This window comes from Sebastes umbrosus, chromosome 22 (genome assembly GCF_015220745.1).
Source record: "Sebastes umbrosus isolate fSebUmb1 chromosome 22, fSebUmb1.pri, whole genome shotgun sequence".
Classification (NCBI taxonomy): domain Eukaryota; kingdom Metazoa; phylum Chordata; class Actinopteri; order Perciformes; family Sebastidae; genus Sebastes; species Sebastes umbrosus.
This window is the reverse complement of record NC_051290.1, coordinates 13,394,231-13,417,193: the sequence shown is the minus strand read 5'-3', so window position 1 is coordinate 13,417,193 and position 22,963 is coordinate 13,394,231. Positions and strand designations below refer to the sequence as shown.

At 38.2% G+C, this 22,963-nt stretch overlaps 2 protein-coding genes across 3 annotated transcripts; both read right to left on the bottom strand.

Annotated features, from left to right (window-relative positions):
- Positions 1-28: 28 nt before the first annotated feature.
- On the bottom strand, positions 29-10,888 carry oxa1l (OXA1L mitochondrial inner membrane protein). Of its 2 annotated transcripts, none has more exons than XM_037758727.1 (11): positions 10,711-10,888; positions 7,122-7,256; positions 6,870-6,968; positions 6,484-6,652; positions 6,230-6,373; positions 6,037-6,122; positions 4,129-4,293; positions 3,767-3,871; positions 2,901-3,063; positions 2,679-2,759; positions 29-260 (listed from the first exon to the last, which is right to left on the bottom strand). In XM_037758727.1, exons 1-11 carry the CDS (start codon positions 10,819-10,821, stop codon positions 139-141), a joined length of 1,380 nt encoding a protein of 459 aa, XP_037614655.1. In that variant the 5' UTR covers positions 10,822-10,888; the 3' UTR covers positions 29-138. The 2 variants fall into 2 exon arrangements, with proteins under 2 accessions (XP_037614655.1, XP_037614654.1); XM_037758726.1 differs by having other exon boundaries at positions 6,484-6,778; positions 10,711-10,887.
- A 3,552-nt stretch (positions 10,889-14,440) lies between these two features.
- Positions 14,441-22,695, bottom strand: LOC119482027 (ubiquitin carboxyl-terminal hydrolase 47-like). Its single transcript, XM_037759392.1, has 13 exons — positions 22,519-22,695; positions 22,330-22,431; positions 22,149-22,254; positions 21,921-22,042; positions 21,144-21,214; positions 20,940-21,065; positions 20,634-20,729; positions 18,408-18,539; positions 18,183-18,311; positions 18,040-18,077; positions 16,933-16,973; positions 16,517-16,840; positions 14,441-15,811 (listed from the first exon to the last, which is right to left on the bottom strand). The coding sequence occupies exons 2-13, from the start codon at positions 22,382-22,384 to the stop codon at positions 15,066-15,068; spliced, it is 1,986 nt and encodes a 661-aa protein (XP_037615320.1). The 5' UTR covers positions 22,385-22,431; positions 22,519-22,695; the 3' UTR covers positions 14,441-15,065.
- Positions 22,696-22,963: the final 268 nt, after the last annotated feature.

Below are 22,963 nucleotides of genomic sequence, written 5' to 3'. Positions count from 1 at the left end.
TTCAATCACAACAATATACACACCAAAGTGGTTGTTTTGAGGCAGATTTTAATTAGAATAATACATAATGACAATCCTTTCCCACACTGTCCTCTCTTCCATCCATAAATATGTACATAAATCATTATAATGTCTCATCTATCCAATAGTGTCCTTCCATGGCCTCGCCTTGTCACTACCTTGCTTGTCTTTAGCTGATGCTGCAGTCATGGGTGGGGGCTGCTGGAGGGGATTGTGAGTAAAAGTCTGCCTCAGTGGACCTGCAGAGAGAAATGAAGAGAAGACGTATAAACACGTCAGTACACAGAGGGTCTTTCTCATTTCCCGATTTTGTGCTTCCTCGTCTCCTCCGGTTTGTGACCCGGAAATCGGTCGCAGCGCTCCATCTTGAAGGGCATCCCAATTCCTACAATGTATCTCGAGGAGCGAGGGGGCTTGCCGGAGGAGCTGAGAGCGAGGAAACACTGGTGTATCCTTTACGGAAGTATTTTCAGCACTGCAACATATGAAAGAGGCTTGACACACAGCTGGAATAATCTCAAATCATGGCAGGATTCTACAACTGTAACTGTTCCTTTTGTATTCATAAGTTGATACAGCTGATGCAGCTGTGCCACGCGTCATATTTAACTGACGTTGCTTTAAAATGACGGCTCCAAGGGCAAAGATGTCTCGTTAAAGGCTTGTTGCCTCGACTCCTCTCTCCTCGTGTCTCTTCCTCGCCTCCTCCGCTCGCATCTCCCGTGGGCGGGGCTAAGACGCGAGGAGAGGAGGCGAGGCGAGGAAAGGAATCGAGGATGTACAAACTGGGAAATGAGAAGGAATAAACACAGTGTTCCCAGCAACTAATTGTTTTCTTTTCTTATCAATTCATCCACCAATTATTTTCTTAAATAATTTGTTCAAATGTCTTATTTAGTCTGGCCAACAGTCCAAAGCGTTTACTATCAGGAAGATAAAGAAAAACAGAAAACACTCATTTGAGAAGCAGGAACCAGTGAACTTTTACTAATTTGGCATAAGAAAAATGCTTTAACAATTAATCTGTCAAAATGACTAATTGAGTAATTATCATCAGTTCTAGTCTGAAGATTAAAAACAAAATGAAGTGCAACAAAACACCAGTAAGGTACTTACTGACTGCAGAGGCTGTGACAAATTCATTTTTGTAAAGTCTTCCAGGTTTCAGCCTGGACAAGTTTACATGCAAAGCTCCAAACACTCATATCAGAGTCCTTTATCACAGTTTTAAGGCCTTGTGGACTCAACAGCAGCACATCTGTAAATCTTCAAAATGTGCATCTGTCTCCAGAGCTGCAACCAGTGTTCACACAAGTACAAACTGAATATCCAGCTAGAAAGTATTTCTTAAGTTACCGTCAAATGTATGTATGTTTCAGGTAATGAATTATTAGTTTTATCACACTATTTGCTGGCTATCAGTCTCATAATCCCCATTAATACGCGTACAATTATTTTTCAGGTCTTATTAATGCAATACCTGGCTGTGGCCACAAGGGGGAGCACCGCTTCCATTTATACATCGAGACACCACAAAGTACACTGTACTACATTAGTCAATAATGGCCTTTTGATTAAGCAGTACATTCATTTGTTAGAGCTACTAATCCAACAGGTCCTTTTGAAATCCCAGTAGCTCAGTATTAAAGTGGTAGTTCAGGTGTTTTGTAGTGGGGTTGTATGAGGTACTTATGCACAGTCAGTGTATTACCTACAGTAGATGATGGTCGGCACGCCCCCAGTTTGGAGAAGCAGACAGGAGTTACCGCACGGAACCAAAGCAATGTACTGCTGTGGACGGAACCGGCAGCAAAATGTGTTTTAGACACCTAAAAGAAAGGCTCACCTAAAAAAAACAATATCCGTCTAAGTGTACGCTATATTTAGAATATTTTCACGGCTTTACCTTGCCGTCAGACAGCTAAACAGTCTGTTTCTGACGGGGGAACTGAAGCCGTTATCTATTCTCTTGCCAATGCAACCAGACTCCACTGAAAAAAACACGGGGAACACAGGGGTTGCTGGTCTATCGCTGCCTGGATCGGTTAGTTTGTATGTGTTATTGTGTGACTCCGGGCTTTGGCGAGAGCACAGATGGATACGACGGCTTTAGTTCCCCGTCAGAAAGGGCTGTCTGACGGCAAGGTAAACTTTAGAAAATACTCTAAATATAGCGTACACTTAAATGGATATTGATTTTTTTCTAGGTGGGCCTTTCTTTTAGGTGGCTAAAATAAATTTTGCTGCCGGCCCCGTCCACAGCAGTACTTTGTTTTGCTTCTGTGTGGTAACTCCTGTCTGCTTCTCCAAACTGGGGGCGTGCCGACCGTCATCTACTGTAGGTAATACACTGACTATGGATAAGTACCTCATACAACCCCACTACAAAACACCCGAACTATCCCTTTAATAAGAAACCTTTCTTTTTAGTAAGTCACGGAGTTATTATGCATACATACATACAGATAATATCAAATATGTTAGCCAACTATAACAGTTGTGATGCCACATGCCAATATGTTTTTCCACCTGTTCAATTTCCACTTCTTTTCATCCTTTATTCTCATTTAGAAACATCCCCAGCCGGCTGTTTTTCAGTGGCTGAAATAAAGTCAAACAAGGAATAAAAAGTCTGTCTATGTGGAGGTGAGACTGACCTTTAGCAGCGAGGTCCAGGTGATTTTTGATTCTTCGTTCTCTCTCTTCCAGCTGCTGGCCCAGCTGAGCGTTTTTCCAGCCTGGTGACCAAAACCACAGTTACAACACGGAATAATCAGCGTTGTAGTAAATCAAATCATAAATATCTCGGTAGTTTAACGTTACTACTAAAAAAACAATCCTTAAGACTTAATCTATTGGAAGCAAGTTTAGACACCTACCCTTCTTCACGGTTTCGATTAAGCCCTCATTTTGGGCGAGGTCGGAGGTCGGGTGTTTGATCCTCTCCGGGATCCTAAACCTCTCTCTGACTAAGGGGTGTCTTAGGAGGGCCACTTGACCCAAGGAGAAGCAGTTGGAGGTCAGCCAGTAGGTAAACACCGCCTGAGGTTTGAGGAAAAAAAGGATTTCAGACACCGAGGGGCAAATTCACAAAAGGACTGCGCAGTTTGTGCAGCCGCTAAACCTGTAGAAATAAGACAAAAAACATGTAATTCTCAAAGCACCCCTCACTGCACCGCCAAGCAAAAAGCATCTCTGTGCTTCTGTGCTCCTATTTAAATTAGATAATACAGTATATGCAGACATTTGGCGCCAAAATTGGCCCCTTTCTATGCGAATGAGCTCATTGAAAAAGCAGTCCAATTCACAAAGATCAGTGATAATAGACACATGCAGTTACAGTGGAATTATTAGCATCTTCAGAGAGTTAGTGGTAACAGAAGTGCATCATGGCAGCAGTGATTGTAGCCAGGTGAAGGCATCGTCATGCTCATTCAAACTCATTTATTTTGGGATGCAGTGACAGTTGTGTCATGAAAGATAAATGAATAAAGCTCCCCAAGATGTCATTTTTGAAAATACATGAGGAAAAAAAAGTGAGAAGATAGTGAATGAAAAATAAGGTTATTATATAAATGTATAAACAAATTATCTCTTCCCTCTCCCGACGCAAAAAAAGGGCAAATTCACTCCTGAAAAGTCTGCAGCAGCAGGTTTGAGATGCATTTCCTACCCTTTCAGTGTGATGTGATGTGAGGTTAAACCACTAGGAACAAAACCGGATGTGGGTGAATGGCAGACTGACCGTGGGGAAGTTGATAGTGAGGGGGAGGATGACAAGGGGCATGATCCTGAACACAGTCTTCATGGCTCGCAGGTTGGGGTTGTCGATACCGGACTCTGCGCCCAACTAAAAGAGACAAAGCGCCAGTGTGGGGGATTATTAAAGAAAAGCACGATTACATTCAACAGTTCAAAAACAAGATCATAACACCATCTAACACAAATCTGTCAACCCCAATGATAGTCCTGTTAGTCTCAAAGCGGGCTGTTTGTTTATTCTGGCTGGCATTGAAAGAGCATTGAAAAAAAATACAGATTCAGGGTTGATATCATTTTTACAGTTACTATCTTTCGTTGTGACAAGTTGTGTAGAAGCTGGCTGACCTCTAGGATGAAGAACATGGTTCCAGTGACAGCCAGAGGCAGGATATAAAAAGGGTCTGCTGCCGTCAGGTCTGTAAACCAGAGCAGGCCTCCCGTCTGCATGCTGGGCACCGGCAGATAGGACATCTTCCTCAGCGCGATGAAGAAAGAGACGAAGACTGGTGCCTGGAGGAACACACGGAGAAGTGATTAGTCCTGATCAGACATTAACTGTGAAAACAGCTGACAAACCTCTGGTCTTAATATGTATTTTAAATAGGGTATTATAGGGGGACCATGCAAAGGTTATGTTTATATTTGTTATTATTCTGTCTTTAAATGCTAGAATATAGGTTTATATACGACAGGTGATAGTACCACAAGGCAGTTTTTAGTGCGCATGCTCGTAAGATGCAGAACTTTTAGATTGAAATAAACTTTTAAAAGGTGAAACAACATGTTCACCGTGTGATTAGTGTCATGCAAGTCGCAATAGAACATGAAGTTGGTATTGTTTAATGTTTAAATGGACTTTCTCCTCAGCCTTTCTGCAAATATGTCACGCGATTACAGAGCTGCAGCAGATCCACCAGAGCAGCGTCAAGTGGTAATTTTAAGGTTCCACCTCATCACTTTCAAAAGAGCTACCAGATCCTGGTTAATTCAGCAACAAACCTGTACTCATGTCTAGCTTTTAAATGTTTTTTAATGTGTGCTTATTGTATCTCGCCGTATCCTGTCAAAACCTTTTTTTTTTTTTTTTTACCTCACTGTTTTAATCTCCTGCAGTAGTTTCAAAAAAAGCCCTTCTAGGGACGAGTGTTGCAAAATATCTTTCACTATAAACACTATGATACATTGCACAGGATATCTGTTTTCAGTTCGGCTATGTATTTTGTATCTGTACTTACCAAATAAACCATAAATATATAATAATAATAAATAATGGAGATGTAACTTTGGATAAGAATTACCTGCCGTGATCTATATCTTCAAATAAACAATCATTCAACGATTTTCCTTCGCCTGGACTTGTGAGTAAATTGAGTTTTCACAAGAAAGGAGGATTTAATTCAATGGAGAGTAATGCCTAATTTATACTTCAACAACGCACACCTCCTCAAAAATGTGACTACGTACACGCCACGCACCGCGGAAGTTTGATTGGACATCAGAGCCGGGTTGTTTTAAGAGGCTGCAATACCACCTTTTCATTTGGGTCTCTCTTTTTGTCCTTATTAATTCTCAGCATAGAAGCTCCTCTTCATCATCAAACTCTTCCACATTTTGTTTCCAGCCATGGAGTTGTGTTGGGCCGAACTTATATGGAACTGCTGAATCACGCCTATCAAATAAATCGAAGACTGCCCGACGAAGGATTTGAAAACCGTGGGTTCTTATCAAAAAAGAAATGACATGCTCCGTGTAATCTGCCGCAGTACTATACATGCCTGAGGTGCCCGCACAGAACACATAGGTGCACAGCCGCAGGAGTAGAAATCATGCATAAGTGGCTGTGGATGTGTTTATAGATCTGGTCGATGCTGGGTTGGATGCAAAGAACTTTTATGCATACAGAAGATCTACAATATACCAGTCACAAATGGATGTGGAAGTGTAACGTAAATTAGATTTTCAGAAAAGAATGGAAATGGAGGAAATGTTTTAGGTGCACAGAAGAACTACAAATGGAATGTTTCTTTCATCAGTGCATAAGAAATGTATTCATTGTTAAGTTGATCGTATTTTATTATCTTTTGTCTCCACGAAAGGCCAATGTATAGAAACACGGACATGAAAATGAATCCTGCTTTGATACATAAGATAGATACATATTTTGTTTTTTTTATCTTATTGGAAAGTGAATGTAACGGTGTCATAGCCAAGTGCGATATAAACAGAGAAACCAGTATGAAGAGAGAAACTGACCTGCACCATAGGGATTAGGAAGCCGCGGAGAGGATTTACATCGTGCTTCTTCTGGAACAAGTTCAGCTCAGAGTAGGCTCTGGCAACTGTAACATGCGAAACAACAGCTCACGACAAGTTCGATGAGGCACATAAACATCTAAATTGTGACTTTAAAGACAAATGCAATGAAGAAAGAAGAGCGAAACTTTACATTCAAATTTGTTTCCACTCTGTTTGGCCTCATTCATCCTGTTGGTGAGTTTGGTCATCTCGGGCATGACATTGTTCAGCTTGGCTGCCTCCCTCTGGCCCTTCACTATGACTGGAAACACAGCCAGACGAGCCAACACCGTTCCTACAAGAGAAGGAGGGATTAATAGAAACAGGAAGAAGAAAGAACGCAGGAAATACAGCAGCCAGAATGCCTGACTGTTGACGTATTGATTTATAGTTAGCGTTGCTTACCTACAACAATGGCCCCCCACCAGGGCAAACCAAGATCCACGTGCATGAACTCTAACAAGTTCTGGATCAGCCCCACTGGTGTATTGGCGGCCAATCCCAGCTCCGCTAAACTGGTTTCTGTAGCCGCGGCCTGTAGGACCTCCACTGCAGTCGGTGCAGCGTCAGCCATCTGCGAGAAAACAGCGGCGGGGTCAGCGGACAAAAGCTCAGGGGAGGAATCCAAGACTGGTGGAGGAGGAGGAGGAGGAGAGATGTCCAGTAGTGGTGCTGACATGGAAACGGTTTCAACTTGGATCTGAAAATATCGATGAAAATGGAATCACATCATTCGAGTTAGAAGGTAACCGAAGATAGATGGATGATTTAACTTCAGATGTAGTCTCCACCTGTTCAGTGATCGGGTGTGCGATGACGGGGTCAGCGTGCAGAGAGACGGGGGAGGACTGCAGGACTGGATCTGCCATGGTTCCATCCTCAGGTGGGATCTGGCAATATCATCGGAAACAAAAAGGTACAGGTGTAACGATTTATTCAAACAGCTGCTTAACTTTGATATTTCAGCACAGATTCGGCGCGTCATAAAATCTCACACAACAGCAGCTTTCACATTAGACTGATCACCTGTTTTCCCAACTCACCTGTGAGCTGTTGTGCCTGACTGCCACGGCGTTCACCCAGAGGAACTTCCCATGTTGTCTGCGGCCCAGCAGAGTCCTGGCGGCAGGGCTGCGACACTCAAACACTGTGTGCAGATGGGACTTCTGGAGTAACCGCTGTTTGTGAACCAGAGGGACAGAGTGTCAGCCAAGTACATGCTTTACACAATAAACTACAACCTGATGTCACATGTGAGGGATGTTTCTGTATCACACAGCATCGCATAGCTGTGAAACAGATTGGGTTCAGCTAAACTGGAACTTTCGGTGACCCTTCCTTTTACAGTCCCCTAATCACCAAGTATTTACCCAGTAAATACATGGTGCATAGTAGTGTATTATTGAGTAATCACCACTGATTAATAAGTAGGTAAATACAAAAAAAACACAGCTGAAATACTAAGAAAAGCCTTCACTATTACCAATTGAACTAAGTTCTTTGTTGGTAATAACTCAGATATAATTGCGTACTTTATAGGAAACTCGGCAACCAATTCTTCAAAACACCTCCTCTGTTACACCTTGTGTTTCCAAGAATTAGTTGACTAGTTTCCTAGAAAGTACGCAATTATATCTGAGTTATTACCAACGTAAACTGGTCACACATGCATAGAAGTTGAGTTGTTACTCCTACTCATACAATATTTAGTAATTAAGGGACTGTAAAAGGAAGGGTTATCGAACTTTCATGGGTATAAATCGCATCTGCTTTCTAAGTTGGACCTGTTCAGAGCAGAAACAAAGCAGAAACAAAAGATCCAGTCGATTAAGCGATTATGTGACAGAAATTATAAGCAAATATTTTGATAGCTAGCTAATCATTGAGGTCATTTGTTAACTAAAAATGATACATTATTTGGCTACAGTTTCTTAAATATGAGGACTTTCTTCTTTTCGCTGTTTAATATGATTGTACAAAATCTTTATGAGAATAAAAAAATAACACATACAATTACTACTTTATAATATTATAACTTAATTCTCGTAATATTATAACTTTATTCTCATAATATTACAACTTTATTCTCTTAATATTATGACTTTATTCTCATAATATTACGACTTTATTCTGGAAATATTACGACTTTATTCTGGAAATATTATGACTTTATTCTCGTAATATTACGACTTTATTCTCGAAATATTATTAATTTATTCTCGTAATATTACGACTTTATTCTCATAATATTAGGACTTTATTCTCGTAATATTATCAAATCAAATCAATTTATTTTTGTATAGCGTCAAATCACAACAGAAGTTATCTCAATTATGACTTTATTCTCATAATATTACGACTTTATTCTCGAAATATTATTAATTTATTCTCGCAATATTACGACTTTATTCTCGTAATAATATGACTTTATTCTCGTAATATTACGACTTTATTCTCGAAATATTACGACTTTATTCTCATAATATTACGACTTTATTCTGGAAATATTATGACTTTATTCTCGAAATATTATTACTTTATTCTCGTAATATTACGACTTTATTCTCGAAATATTACGACTTTATTCTCATAATATTACGACTTTATTCTGGAAATATTATGACTTTATTCTCATAATATTACGACTTTATTCTGGAAATATTATGAATTTATTCTCGCAATATTACGACTTTATTCTCATAATATTACGACTTTATTCTTGTAATATTACGACTTTATTCTCGTAATATTACGAATTTATTCTCGTAATATTGCGACTTTATTCTGGAAATATTACGACTTTATTCTGGAAATATTATGACTTTATTCTCGTAGTATTACGACTTTATTCTCATAATATTAGGACTTTAATCTCGTAATATTATGACTTTATTCTCGTAATATTACGACTTTATTCTCGAAATATTACGACTTTATTCTCATAATATTACGACTTTATTCTGGAAATATTATGACTTTATTCTTGAAATATTATGACTTTATTCTCGTAATATTACGACTTTATTCTCGAAATATTACGACTTTATTCTCATAATATTACGACTTTATTCTGGAAATATTATGACTTTATTCTCATAATATTGCGACTTTATTCTCGAAATATTACGACTTTATTCTCATAATATTACGACTTTATTCTGGAAATATTATGACTTTATTCTCGCAATATTACGACTTTATTCTCATAATATTACGACTTTATTCTCGTAATATTACGACTTTATTCTCGTAATATTACGACTTTATTCTCGTAATATTACGACTTTATTCTCGTAATATTACGAATTTATTCTTGTAATATTGCGACTTTATTCTGGAAATATTACGACTTTATTCTGGAAATATTATGACTTTATTCTCGTAGTATTACGACTTTATTCTCGTAATATTAGGACTTTAATCTCGTAATATTATGACTTTATTCTCGTAATATTACGACTTTATTCTCGTAATATTACGACTTTATTCTCGTAATATTGCGACTTTATTCTGGAAATATTATGACTTTATTCTCGTAATATTAGGACTTTATTCTCGTAATATTACGACTTTATTCTCGAAATATTACGACTTTATTCTCATAATATTACGACTTTATTCTGGAAATATTTTGACTTTATTCTCATAATATTGCGACTTTATTCTCGAAATATTACGACTTTATTCTCATAATATTACGACTTTATTCTGGAAATATTATGACTTTATTCTCGCAATATTACGACTTTATTCTCGTAATATTACGACTTTATTCTTGTAATATTACGACTTTATTCTCGTAATATTACGACTTTATTCTCGTAATATTACGAATTTATTCTCGTAATATTGCGACTTTATTCTGGAAATATTACGACTTTATTCTGGAAATATTATGACTTTATTCTCGTAGTATTACGACTTTATTCTCGTAATATTAGGACTTTAATCTCGTAATATTATGACTTTATTCTCGTAATATTACGACTTTATTCTCATAATATTACGACTTTATTCTCGTAATATTGCGACTTTATTCTGGAAATATTACGACTTTATTCTGGAAATATTATGACTTTATTCTCGTAATATTAGGACTTTAATCTCGTAATATTACGACTTTATTCTCGAAATATTACGACTTTATTCTCGAAATATTACGACTTTATTCTCGTAATATTATTACTTTATTCTTCAAATCTCAGATTTTTTTTTTTTCCTCAATACCCTAATACCCTACACACAATGATAAATAAAATGAAAATGTAAACAAAAAAACAGTTATTCATTCCATGTTTATAAATCCACAGGGAGCCACTGGAGAGGAGCTAAAGACACACATGGTTGCTGACCCCTGATCTAGACTAAACAACATGGTAGCTAGCTTAGATTTAAACCCTTAAGCCACAGCTGAACTAATAGTAGAACAATAGTAGAGCAACAGCCTCAGTACCTTTACTCCTGGATAAATGCTGTGGTAGCTAGGCTGTCACTGTCAAAGTCACACAGAAGGCATTGCACTCATAGCATAACATAGCATAGCATAGCATTAGCAGCAAGAAGTCAGAGTTTGTGTCTTTGTTTCAGCAGCAGGGATAAAGAACCAGATGTGAAACTGTAGAGGAGACCTACGTGCTTCCATATGTGTGAGATGGTGATGCTGCCTCGGCTCTGTTGTCCAGTCTGTATCAGGAAACATCTTGTTAGGCAACCAGGAGTCACCCAGCTCCTCATGGCAGCCATGTTGGAGCAAACCAACCTGCTACGGGAAGCGTGAGGAGTCAATCCTCCTGGCTGCACACTTCGCCTAAAGTTCTTCTTCTTTGGTGTTTATTGGCGGTTGGCAAACCAGCTTAGAGGTGCATTTACCGCCAACATCTGGACTACTGGATGATGGAGCAGGAGATTGTGCAGAAACAAAATTAAAAAAAATAAAACAAAAATACTACTACTTTACTGTAGGAATATACCTCTATTTTACTATATATTTCACAATGTAATTGTCTAAAACTACCAAATTCTCAGATTTAAAATATTTTGTGTCATTTCTAACTATGAAATAGTCTTTGGGCAGTGATGGTTTGCATATTGTAATTTATTGATATCAAGTCAACATAACATGGTAAGCTATATATCAGTGAAATGAAAACACATGGAATATCAATGCAAGGATTTCTTACTTTCACGCAACTTATCTGCAATCAATTATACATTACATGTAATACAATAAAGAAAGATCTGTTGTTGTTTCTTTCCTTTTCTGTGATTCAACTGACTCATGAGATCTTCACCTGCATATTACATATTATACAGCGAACCTGCCTGCATTTTAAGGGATCCCTTAAAATGTAAAATCATAGATCTTTCACCTTAATTAAAAATGGATTAAAGTGTTTTGAATGTGTAAATCCCCTTAAAATGTACAAAATACAGTAATACATACAGTTAACCACACCTTAATTTGTGTCTTAAAGAACCAGCTTTTTGCAATTAAGATGCAAATTTGAGGTTAATTCATGTCTACATTAATGGTGTATGTAAGATGGTTTTAATTGTTTATCTCCACAAGTTTAACCCTAAAAAAATATTTTAGTTTCTTCTGTCTTTTATTTTGAGACGATCCTACCTGTCCTCATAAGGGTTTATTTAAGGATTATCTGAACAATATGAGAGGTTTTTAAGAGAAACAATCCTATAAAATGTATTCCGTTTTTAGGAGGTAGGAACCTCCAAAAATGTACAAAATAACAATACGATCGCCTCCCTCTAATAATGGAAAAATAATAAAAATTCATCATTATTAAATGATGAATGATATTAAGATCCTGATTTAGATTTGCATTCACTTTAGCACCATTAAATTAGATGCAGCTTAGAGGGAGACCAAACCTGCTGTCCAGATATCACATGGATTCCTGTAAATGTGCCACAGACTTAAAGTGAAAATCAAATGTCAGTGCTATGAACAGTCACATAACACAGTCTATTATTAATTAATTAATTAATTAATTTCCTGGTACAAAGTGTCCTTTAAAAGTGTACATGATATGATCACAGGTGTGGTTAAACCAGAAGAACGAGGGGAAAATGTTGATAGGGCGGAGGCTTGCTGCTCGATCAGATATGGTCAGCCTCTCTCTGACTCACAGGTGTCTGAAGAGTATTTACATACGTAGGCAAAATTGTTGGTACCCTTCCGTTAAAGAAAGAAAAACCCACAATGGTCACTGAAATAACTTGAAACTGACAAAAGTAATAATAAATAAAAATTCACTGAAAATTAACTAATGAAAATCAGATATTGTTTTTGAATTATGGTTCAGCAGAATCATTTAAAAAAACAAACTAATGAAACTGGGCAGCACATTTCGCTCCAGAATGCCTTGATAGTCTTGAGATTTCATTGCACCCTGCACAGATTCAAGACACCCTGTGCCAGATGCAACAAAGCAGCCCCAGAACATAACCGAGCCTCCTCCATGTTTCACATTAGGTACAGTGTTCTTTTCTTTGGATGCTTCATTTTTGCGTCTGTGAACATAGAGCTGATGTGACTTGCCAAAAAGCTCCAGTTTTGTCTCATCTGTCCAAAGGACATTCTCCCAGAAGCTTTGTGGCTTGTCAATATGCATTTTGGAAAATTCCAGTCTCGCTTTTTTATGATTTGCGTCCTCCTCGGTCGTCTTCCATTAAGTCCACTTTGGCTCAAACAGTGACGGATGGTGCGATCTGACACTGATGTACCTTGACCTTGGAGTTCACCTCTAATCTCTTTGGAAGTTGTTCTGGGCTCTTTGGTTACCATTCGTATTATCCGTCTCTTCAATATGTCATCAATTTTCCTCTTGCGGCCACGTCCAGGGAGGTTGGCTACAGTCCCATGGACCTTAAACTTCTGAATAATATGTGCAACTGAAGTCACAGGAACATCAGGCTGCTTGGAGATGGTCTTATAGCCTTTACCTTTAACATGAAGGTCTATAATTGTCCTTCTAACCTCCCGAGACAACTCTCTCCTTAGCTTTCTGTGGTCCATGTTCAGTGTGGTACACACCATGATACCAAACAGCACAGTGACTACTTTTCACCCTTTAAATAGGCAGACTGACTGATTACAAGTTTGAAGACACCTGTGATGCTAATTACAGGACACACCTTAGTTTAACATGTCCCTATGGTCACATTATTTTACATCTTTTCTAGGGGTACCATAATTTTTGTCCAGGCCAGTTTCATCAGTTTGTTTTTTAAAATGATTCTGTTGAACCACAATTCAAAAGCAATATCTGATTTTCATTAGTTAATTTTCAGTGAATTTTTATTTATTATTACTTTTGTCAGTTTCAAGTTATTTCAGTGACCATTGTGGGTTTTTCTCTCTTTAACGGAAGGGTACCAACAATTTTGCCTACGTGTGTATATCTCAAAGATATATTTCCTGGTACAAAGTGTCCTTTAAAAGTGCACATGATATGATCACAGGTGTGGTTAAACCAGAAGAACAAGGGGAAAATGTTGATAGCCAGGTGAGGTGACTAATAATCGACTAATAATAGAAATGAATAAATAATAGGAACTTCTAAAAATGTACAAAATAACATTACGATCGCCTCCCTTTAATAATGGAAAAATAATAAAAAGTCATCATTGATGACTGATATTAAGATCCTGATTTAGATTTCATGAATCTGTAAGGTTTGTTTTGAAATCAGTTTATAGCTTTGAGTTTATAGCTTTAGCACCATTAAATCAGATGCAATTTAAAAGGAAACCAAACCTGCTGTCCAGATATCACGTGGATTCCTGTAAATGTGCCACAGACTGAAAGTGAAAATCAAATCTCAGTGCTCAGTCACATAACAGTCTTATCATCATGACTGACTCATTCAGAGCAGGGCGGAGGCTTGCTGCTCGATCAGATATGATCTTGTCATTTTACTGTTGTTATTTTTGTCTACGTTGCACACACAGCATCTATTGCATGTCTGTCCATAAGAGAGATCCGTCTTCTGTTGTCCTTCCTGAAATCTATTCCCTTTTCCCCAATAAAGGAGAAAAAATTGTCTTTTGTGACTTTGGAAACTTGACTTATACAGGAAAATGTATGGTAATCTCTCCTGCAATCAGAACTTATGACTTTCCACAAATACAGTGCTTTTTAATCAGCATCAGAGTCCTACGAATGACACTAATTACTACACTAGTTTGGTTCAAAGTGATAAACATAAAATCTAAAGCATCTATGACATTACTCAGTGAACACAGCAGCAATAGTTTACAAGTGTAGTGTGCAAAAGACCTAATTAATTTAAACGTAATTAATACTTAACAGTAGAATAAAAGTAAATATCTACACAAAGACTTCCTTTTGAATTTTTATTTCCTCACACAATCTGTTTTAAATCACATTAGATGTTACATTCAGTGTCATCTATTTATATATGTCTGAACAATTTAACAAGAACATTTTCAAAATAAAATGTAATAGGTCGATACATTTCTTCCACTGTTAAAAAAAAAAGACAAAACATGTTAGATAATTCGGGCTGTGAATATGATGATTTCAAAACGACTGAACATATATGTGCCTTGACATTTTTCATTACAAGTCAGTTTCCATTGCTATATTTTCTATTACAGACTGATGCAATTAATCTAAAACAACCCTCTCTCTCATTAAACCTCTAACATGTGCTGCTCTTCACACAGAAACAATCCTGTAGCAAACAGGAAGTGATGCATTTTACATTAAAAACCAGCAAAGGTATTGATGTCAAATAGACTAAACCAGACTCAACAAACAAAATAGTGCTACCAACAGACACAAACTCAAACAATATACATCACACTACTGTCTATAGAGCTCTCTGGCGAGTGCAATATTGCTAAGTATTAATAAGCATTCATAAAGAACTAAAAATATAAACTTGTGGATCACCACAATGACATGCAGTCTTGTCTCTCCTGGACAAAGTATGCATTTTGTTTTAATCCGACTCTGAAGTCTGGTCTGCATTTTTTCGGCTTTTCCGAAAACCAGAAAAACACCCAATAGTTTTGTTGCGTTTCTTTTTTTCCTTTCCGTTTTGTTTCAGAGGGGAAGAGCGACGCCACAAATGTCTTTTCTTCTCACCTCTTTTTTTCTCTGCATGTTTTTTCCCAACAGCTTGTTTTTGTGCATCAGACATTTCTTTGGTTCTGTGTTCCTGTGGCTTTGGTGAAGGTGAGTCATTCAGTTTTAAATTGCCAACACCCTCTGACAATTTGACCTTTGGGTCTGTTTTTGGATCTGATTTTCTTTTAACACTTCCTTCATTATATACCAAACTCGTAATGCCACCTTGTGAAGTTCCTGCTACAGTTTCTATTGTTATGTTCTTCGTGTCGCTGCTTGTTTGAACACCCTGACAGGTTTCCTCCTCAATTATCTTCACATGCAATGTTTTGGACTGCTTTGAACCATGTCTTCCTTCCATTGTCCACTTTTCAACACTGCCCCTGTTCTCTGTCACTCTGCTGCTTCCTGCTTGTCTAAAAGAAGAGTCCACTCTTCTTTGATGATGTTCATCATCTCCTTTCTTTTCCTGCTCTTTGGCTTGTTTCGCTGCATCTTTACGTGTTGAAACATGCTCTGATCTGTTCTGTCTAACATCATCTAATCTCTCTGATGTTCCTTTCCTTTGTGCATGTTTATCATCCTCTCTCTTTTGTTGCTCGTCTCCCTTCACATCCCTCGGTTGCTCATGTCTTTGATAAAACCTGCTACTAATTTCTCCTTTACACCTCTGATTATCTTTAGGCATGTTGTATTTACTACCACCACCATTGCGTTGAATGTTATCATAGTAGAGGTCAGTTATTTTGAAGAGCTTTCCTTTCCCTGATTTTCTGTCCTTGTCGACCTGATCATCTATTTCCATCCTCTCCCCATCTCCATGTTTGTCCACACTAACAGGTTTTAGGTCATTATCCTGTCCAACTTCCTGTTTACCCCCCAGATCTTCACACATGTTCGGTCTAACATCATGTAATCTTTCGTTTTCCTGATGCTCTGCATCCCTGTCGAGGTATTTTTCTGTTCCTCTCCTTTCCGGCTGTTCATTTCCATCCTCGTCTCTATTTCCATCCATTCTTTCCTCATCTTTCTGCATGCCAACATGAACCTGCTGAGGTAGCATGTTGCTGACTTCCTGTTTATACATCTGAGCGTGATATGACGTGTTTAGCATGTCTTCACCCTCCAGACCCTCCTGTGGTCTCCTCTGTCTAACATCATCTAGTCTTCCACTGTCACGGTCATCCCTCTCTTCAAAAAGAGTTTCTCTATATAAGGTTTCTCTCTTTTCTCCCTGGTCGTCAGCCTGTGCATTTCCTCCCATGTCTTCCTCATCATCCGACATTATATCCCCCTCATGTCTTTGTTTTTCTGCACGAGCATCTTGAGGATTATGCAAGTCATTTCTTATGCTGTGCCTGGCATAAACTCCACTGCCCTGATCCTCTACTTCATTATAGAGGTCAGATGATAGCCCACCTCCTCTAGACCCAACACTGACTATGTCTTTAATTCCTGTTTCTTCGTGTCGGTCGATGGAAACAGTCACTGTAGGTTCATCAACCACCTCTGCTGCCTCCTCAACCTCCTCTCTCTCTTTCCCCTTTATGACATCTGGACCCTGGTCATGGATATCATTGGTAGCTGGCGGGAATTCTTCAGGAGTAGACACCTCTCTGTCTTGAGTACAAGCACCTGCAGCACGCACTGGAAAGTAGGTATAAAATATATTCAGGCATCCAATTTGAAGCGTTCACACTAAACATCAGGAAGCATAATGAACATGTTTGCCATCTTACCTGTCTTTTTCCGGTAAAAAAGAAGATAAGCGCTGCTGGATCTAGTGAGAGAAATATGCAAAAGAGAGTAAGGTCATTTTCAAATACAGCTAAATGTATGGCCTGTGTTAGGGGCTTTCTGTTGTGCATGCTCACATGCATGCATCCCACAACTGACCCTGACCCACTAGAGCCCTGTCTCTGTCTCTGTCTCTATTCAGTCTCTATCCATTCATCCATTCGTACCCACCTCCTCACCCTTGGTTACACTGCACTTATTGCACCACAAACTTACGGGTGTGCGGGTGGGTGTAAATTCTCTGTGTATATTCTCTGTTATTTATTTTATAATTGTGTATGTATTCCCTATCTCATATTTATCGACCAATTGCTATTGTTGCTGTTATATTTATATGTTTATAAGGATGATTGTATTTAATTCATTATTGTTATTCAATTGATTGAGAGATCGATTGTTTATTATACAAGGATGAGAGAGTAACAAACAGGAACAAAGACTCTCACTGCCATCTCAATGTGTATGTGATCAATAAACTAAACTTGATATGTAGGAATTCATGCATGTGCACATGCAACAAGGGGTACTTCTAGCATATAGAACTCGGTGTGGATACATTCCATGGATATTGGGAGATACACGTATCTGTATATTATACTTGTTTTTATTATTTTTTTTCAGTGGTGGTGTAGGGTAAGTAGGAGTGTTATGGGGATTGGGTTGGGAAATACATAAGAGAAACAAATTGCAATTGTGGTTACAGCATGGTGTAATATAGTACTTTAAACATTCTTATGTGGTATATTCAACAAACTGAAAATAATAAATAAATAATCAATTGAGAAATAGTCGCAAACTCTGCCAACCAGTCAAGTTGCAGTTTACATCCATGTCTGTCTAAAATCATTGTATCATGTTAGACATTTTTTCATAATTAGAATATGACTTCTTGAGTTATGGCCAAAAATGTGTTTTGTGAGGTCAGAGTGACCTTTGACCTCAGACAGTTGGACGGATAACCCGAAAACATTATCCCTCCGGCCACGGCTGTCACCAGTGCGGAGGCATAAAAATGTGTGGTGGGGATGAAAAGAAGAACTAAAACTTACTTCTCAATGGTATCCACCTGGAATGGCTGGTATTCAAGCTGTTGATGAAAAGAATAACCAAACATAACACGATGAATCTGTTTGTGTTTTTTGCGCTGTAATATGTAACTGTCAACAACACGAGTTAAAGTGATCAGTCTTACCAATGTGACGCTGTCATCATTGAACTTATACCATCTCTCCTCCTCTTGAGGTTTGATTGTTGCATTGTAATGTCCACTTCTAAGATCTCCAAAATGTTCCACAACTGCGTACAGTTCATACGTCTGATTCTGATCCCCAGCAGAAAAGATGACAGACATTATTATCAGGAATGAAAAAGAAATGTGTCACGAATAAATAGTCAAATATACTGTATACATATGTACCGTTGGTATCTGTAGGGTGTAGGGAACATCCACAGTGCGGTTGATTTTGACATATCTCATGTAACTGTAGTCAAACTCAAACCTCTTCAGCAGCAGCATCAAAACCTCTGGATGACGCTTTATTACACATTTCTGAATGAAAAACACAGGTTGCCAACATGTATTATCATATTGTTATAATGCCCTTATAACATCATGAACTATTAATACTGTCATTGCAAAATCAGAGTTAAAGAGGACCTATTATGCTTTTTCTCTTTCTTTTAGTGTGTTATATAGTTTTCTGTGCATGTAAAAGGTCTGCAAAATTACAAAGCCCAAAGTCCACGCCAAAGGGAGTTACTCTCTCCCACAGAAACACTGCTCCTAAAACGCTTTGCTTGAAGTCCCGCCTTTTCTTCTGTAACGTGGTGATGTCACCAAGTAACATATTTGCATAATACCTGCCTAGCAGCTAGTTTGGCACACCCTCAAACAAAGCTAGTTAGAGCGGAGCTGGAGCAGAGTCTGAAGAGTTAGGTTTGGTTGACCAATCACAACAGAGTGGGCCAGCTGACCAATCAGAGCAGACTGGTCTTTTTGGGGGAGGGGGCAGGCAGGAGCTCAAACAGAGCATTTCAGACAGAGGGTGAAAAGAGGTCCTTCAGCACAGCCGGTTTAGCAAAGTAAAGTGTTTTTTGAACATCAAAGCATCTAAACTAGGGCTGTCAAAATTAATGACGTAATAACGCGTTAACACAAATTCGTTATAACGCCACTAATTTCTTTAATGCATTAACACAATCGATCTTTCAGAGTTGGGCGCAGTTTTAAATTTCGAGTGAAGATACTGGTATCATATACAACCAAAAAACCTAAGGAACCCATTGGTATCAACCATGTCATACTAGCTTGTCGTGAAGCAGGCTAAACAACATTCCAAACATGTGCCACATTTTGGCGAGGAAACTGTCATGGCATGGCAATCGAAAACTGTCATGGCCATTTTCAAAGGGGTCCCTTGACCTCTGACCTCAAGATATGTGAATGAAAATGGGTTCAATGGGTACCCACGAGTCTCACCTTTACAGACATGCCCACTTTATGATAATCACATGCAGTTTGGGTCAAGTCATAGTCAAGTCAGCACACTGACACACTGACAGCTGTTGTTGCCTGTTGGGCTGCAGTTTGCCATGTTATGATTTGAGCATATTGTTTTATGCTAAATGCAGTACTTGTGAGGGTTTCTGGACAATATTTGTCATTGTTTTGTGTTGTTAATTGATTTCCAATAATAAATATATACATGCATTTGAATAAAGCAATCATATTTGTCCACTTCCACGTTGATAAGAATATTAAAGCTACAGTAGGCAGTATATTTTTGGCATCATTGGGCAACAATTCCATAATAACCTTTCAGCATATTGTATTTCAACTGTTCTGAGAGATAACTAGACTTCTGCTCCTCCTCATGGCTCTGTTTTCAGGCTTTAGAAAATCTAGCCCATGACGGGAGACTTTGACCAATCACAGGTCCTTCATTGAGAGAGCGTTCCTATTGGCTGTGCTCCGGTCATGTGACTGGAACTTGGCGTTCCTTCACCAGATCTCAACATGGCAGCGGCGTCACAAACTTTGTCATTTTACAGCTAAACCGTGCACTACAAGATGATTCTGAAAACATATGAGGCGAGAAATAGGCATTAACGTAACATAATATTGATTCATATTTGATCAGCGCTGCGTAGTTTAACCGTTTGGTCGGAGTTCGCGAGTGATTGACAGCCGGCTCTCATAGACAGCAGATGGACAGCAGACCTCAGATCAGCTCTTACTGCTTGTTTTCCTCCAGTCTCTGAAATCTTGCAGATGCCTTTAGGAGCACCGGAGGACACAGAGGCACATGATTTTTTTCAGGTTACCTGTCTCATGCACTACTGTCACAATATAGCGTTTTATAAAAATAACTTTTTTTAATCATATTTGCTCCAATGTCGCCTACTTCAGCTTTAAATACTTGACAAATCTCCCTTTAAGGTACATTTTGAACAGAAAAAAAAGTGTAATTAATTTGCGATTAATCGTGATTAATCATGGACAATCATGTGATTAATTGCGAAAAAATATTTTAATCGATTGACAGCCTTAATGTAAACACGTTCTCGTAGAAACCTAAAATACAAGTATGCACCTGAAAATATCATAATTAATATTAATATGAATTAGTATATAATTACTTACAATAGTAGCATCAGACTTGTCATCACACGTTTCACAGTACATCTGGTTTTCTCCGCTGAAATCTGAAGCTCTGAAATACTCCTTAATACCATCCACCTGTTAAAAAGCAGTCATGTCATTTGCATCTCTGAAATAAGCCATCTTAACCAGCTTAATCAGTGTTCATATCTGTCTTCTCAAGGAGTTTTTGATGTATCACAAACATTCATGTTAATGGAACTTATGCTCGTCTGCAAATGGCATTTTTAGTTTACTAGATATTTCCTGGCAACAGAAAAATATGCGTCACAGTTTGCAGTTTCTTACCACGCTATAGTCTTCACTGTTAGAATCAACCAATGCAAGAGGAAGATGCCAAAATGCCCCGTCGGCTTCGGTCTCCACACGACATGTAGAACATTTGGTCTTGTGTGTCAACAGTCCGTGGAAAATCTGAAAGCACAAAAACAGAGACTGGTAAACAAGTATTTTACATTCAGAATCTCTTTGATATTGACGATGAATCTTTACCTGTGATGCCTCAGAACTGGTCAGACCTAAAATCTTCTCAAAGTACTCAGCAGCATCACGCTGTTCATACACTGAGGAGGGGAAGAGCAGAAATCAATGTGTATTTCTTCTACAAAATAAGGTGTAAAATGACCCTATATTATTTTCAGATACTACAATACTCCATGTAACCTTAACCCTTACCAAAAAGAAGTTTATTCAAGTGTGCTATTAGTATACTTCTTTTAAACTTAAAATAAGAGAGAATACTTTCAGTATACTTTGTATGTACTTATCAAAGATATACTTAACAAAAGTATACATAAGTATACTTGGCTCATACTGTCAAGTATGCAGAAAAGTCTAAGTATACTTGGCTTATACTGACAAGTATACAGAAAAGTCTAAGTATACTTGGCTTATACTGACAAGTATGCAGAAAAATCTAAGTATACTTGGCTTATACTAACAAGTATACAGAAAAATCTAAGTGTACTTGGCTTATACAAAGAACTATACAGAAAAGTCTAAGTATACTTGGCTTATACTGATAAGTAAACAGAAAAGTCTAAGTATACTTGACAAGTATGCAGAAAAGTCTAAGTATACTTGGCTTATAGGCCTACTTACTCTTAATACTTAATCTTTTGATCGAGACATACTTAAGAAAAGTCTAATTAAGCATTCTTGCCTTACAGGCCTAAAAGAAGGTATACTTGGCTTGTAATTGTGCTTACTTTTGGATAGAGTAGCCCATTAAACGTGTAATTTGTTGTTTTGTGTGCTATCATACTGTACCATTGTCGATGCCCAGCGTTTTGGTGATATTATAGGTGTATGCCGTACATCCTTTTAAGTCATCAAACAAGGACGCAAGATGTCGATCAATACACTTAGGGCCACAGGTTTCACAGGTGTGTCTACACAAAATTATGACATAGTGGACATGAGACATTCAAAGGTGCAGTGTAGCCACAATACATTTTAACTGCATTATATGGCATGAAGTTGGACTTTGTCACAAACCTTTCCACAGCCTCTCTGAAGTCTTCGGTCATGAACAGCACCTGCAGCACACTGTTCAGGTAGCATGTTGCCCCTTGGTTTAACAAGCCATAGTACTTACTGGCTGCTGGGAGGAGATGCATGTGAATTACAGAACTGTCTTCATACCATCACTGTATACAGCATGTGCAGTATATCTTACCTGGAGAAGACAACATGTTGTACAAATACTGTTGATCATTTTCAAAGAAATCCATTTTGATTCCTTTTAGACAAATCTATCAGTCCACTGCAACACTGTCAGCTGCAAAGGAGTTGACAATCAGTTTGTTGACAATAAATTGCACCTGTTTTGGAAACGAACACAAATGCAGAAACAACATGAGCCTACCTTCAGTTGTAAGATTCACACTTTCAAGACATTCCCGCAGCTTGTTGGACAACTTCTCTGTGTTTATTGTCGACGCACAGCATCTTCATCTCCTGTAAAGTACAACCCTCAGTGTACTTTCTCTTTCACTTCTCACACAAACCTGCAGGAATGCTGCATTCAGGGGGTGTCGGAAATGTTTTTTTATTAACAGACGACTCACATGACTGACAAGGAAATTCAATATTAGGCTATAGCACAAATGGCTCTTTTCTGATGTAGCTGTAAAATAAATCTCAAGCTACGAAAAAGCTTCTTCACTGTGTTCTCTCTCTCTGCTTTACAGGAGGACATGAACGCAGCATATGCAGCTGCTTGAGGCAACAAAATTATCATAAAGGGTGGAAAATGGCACATTTCCTATTTGTGGATCACATAGTAGATCTTTCAGCTTAATTAAGTGTAA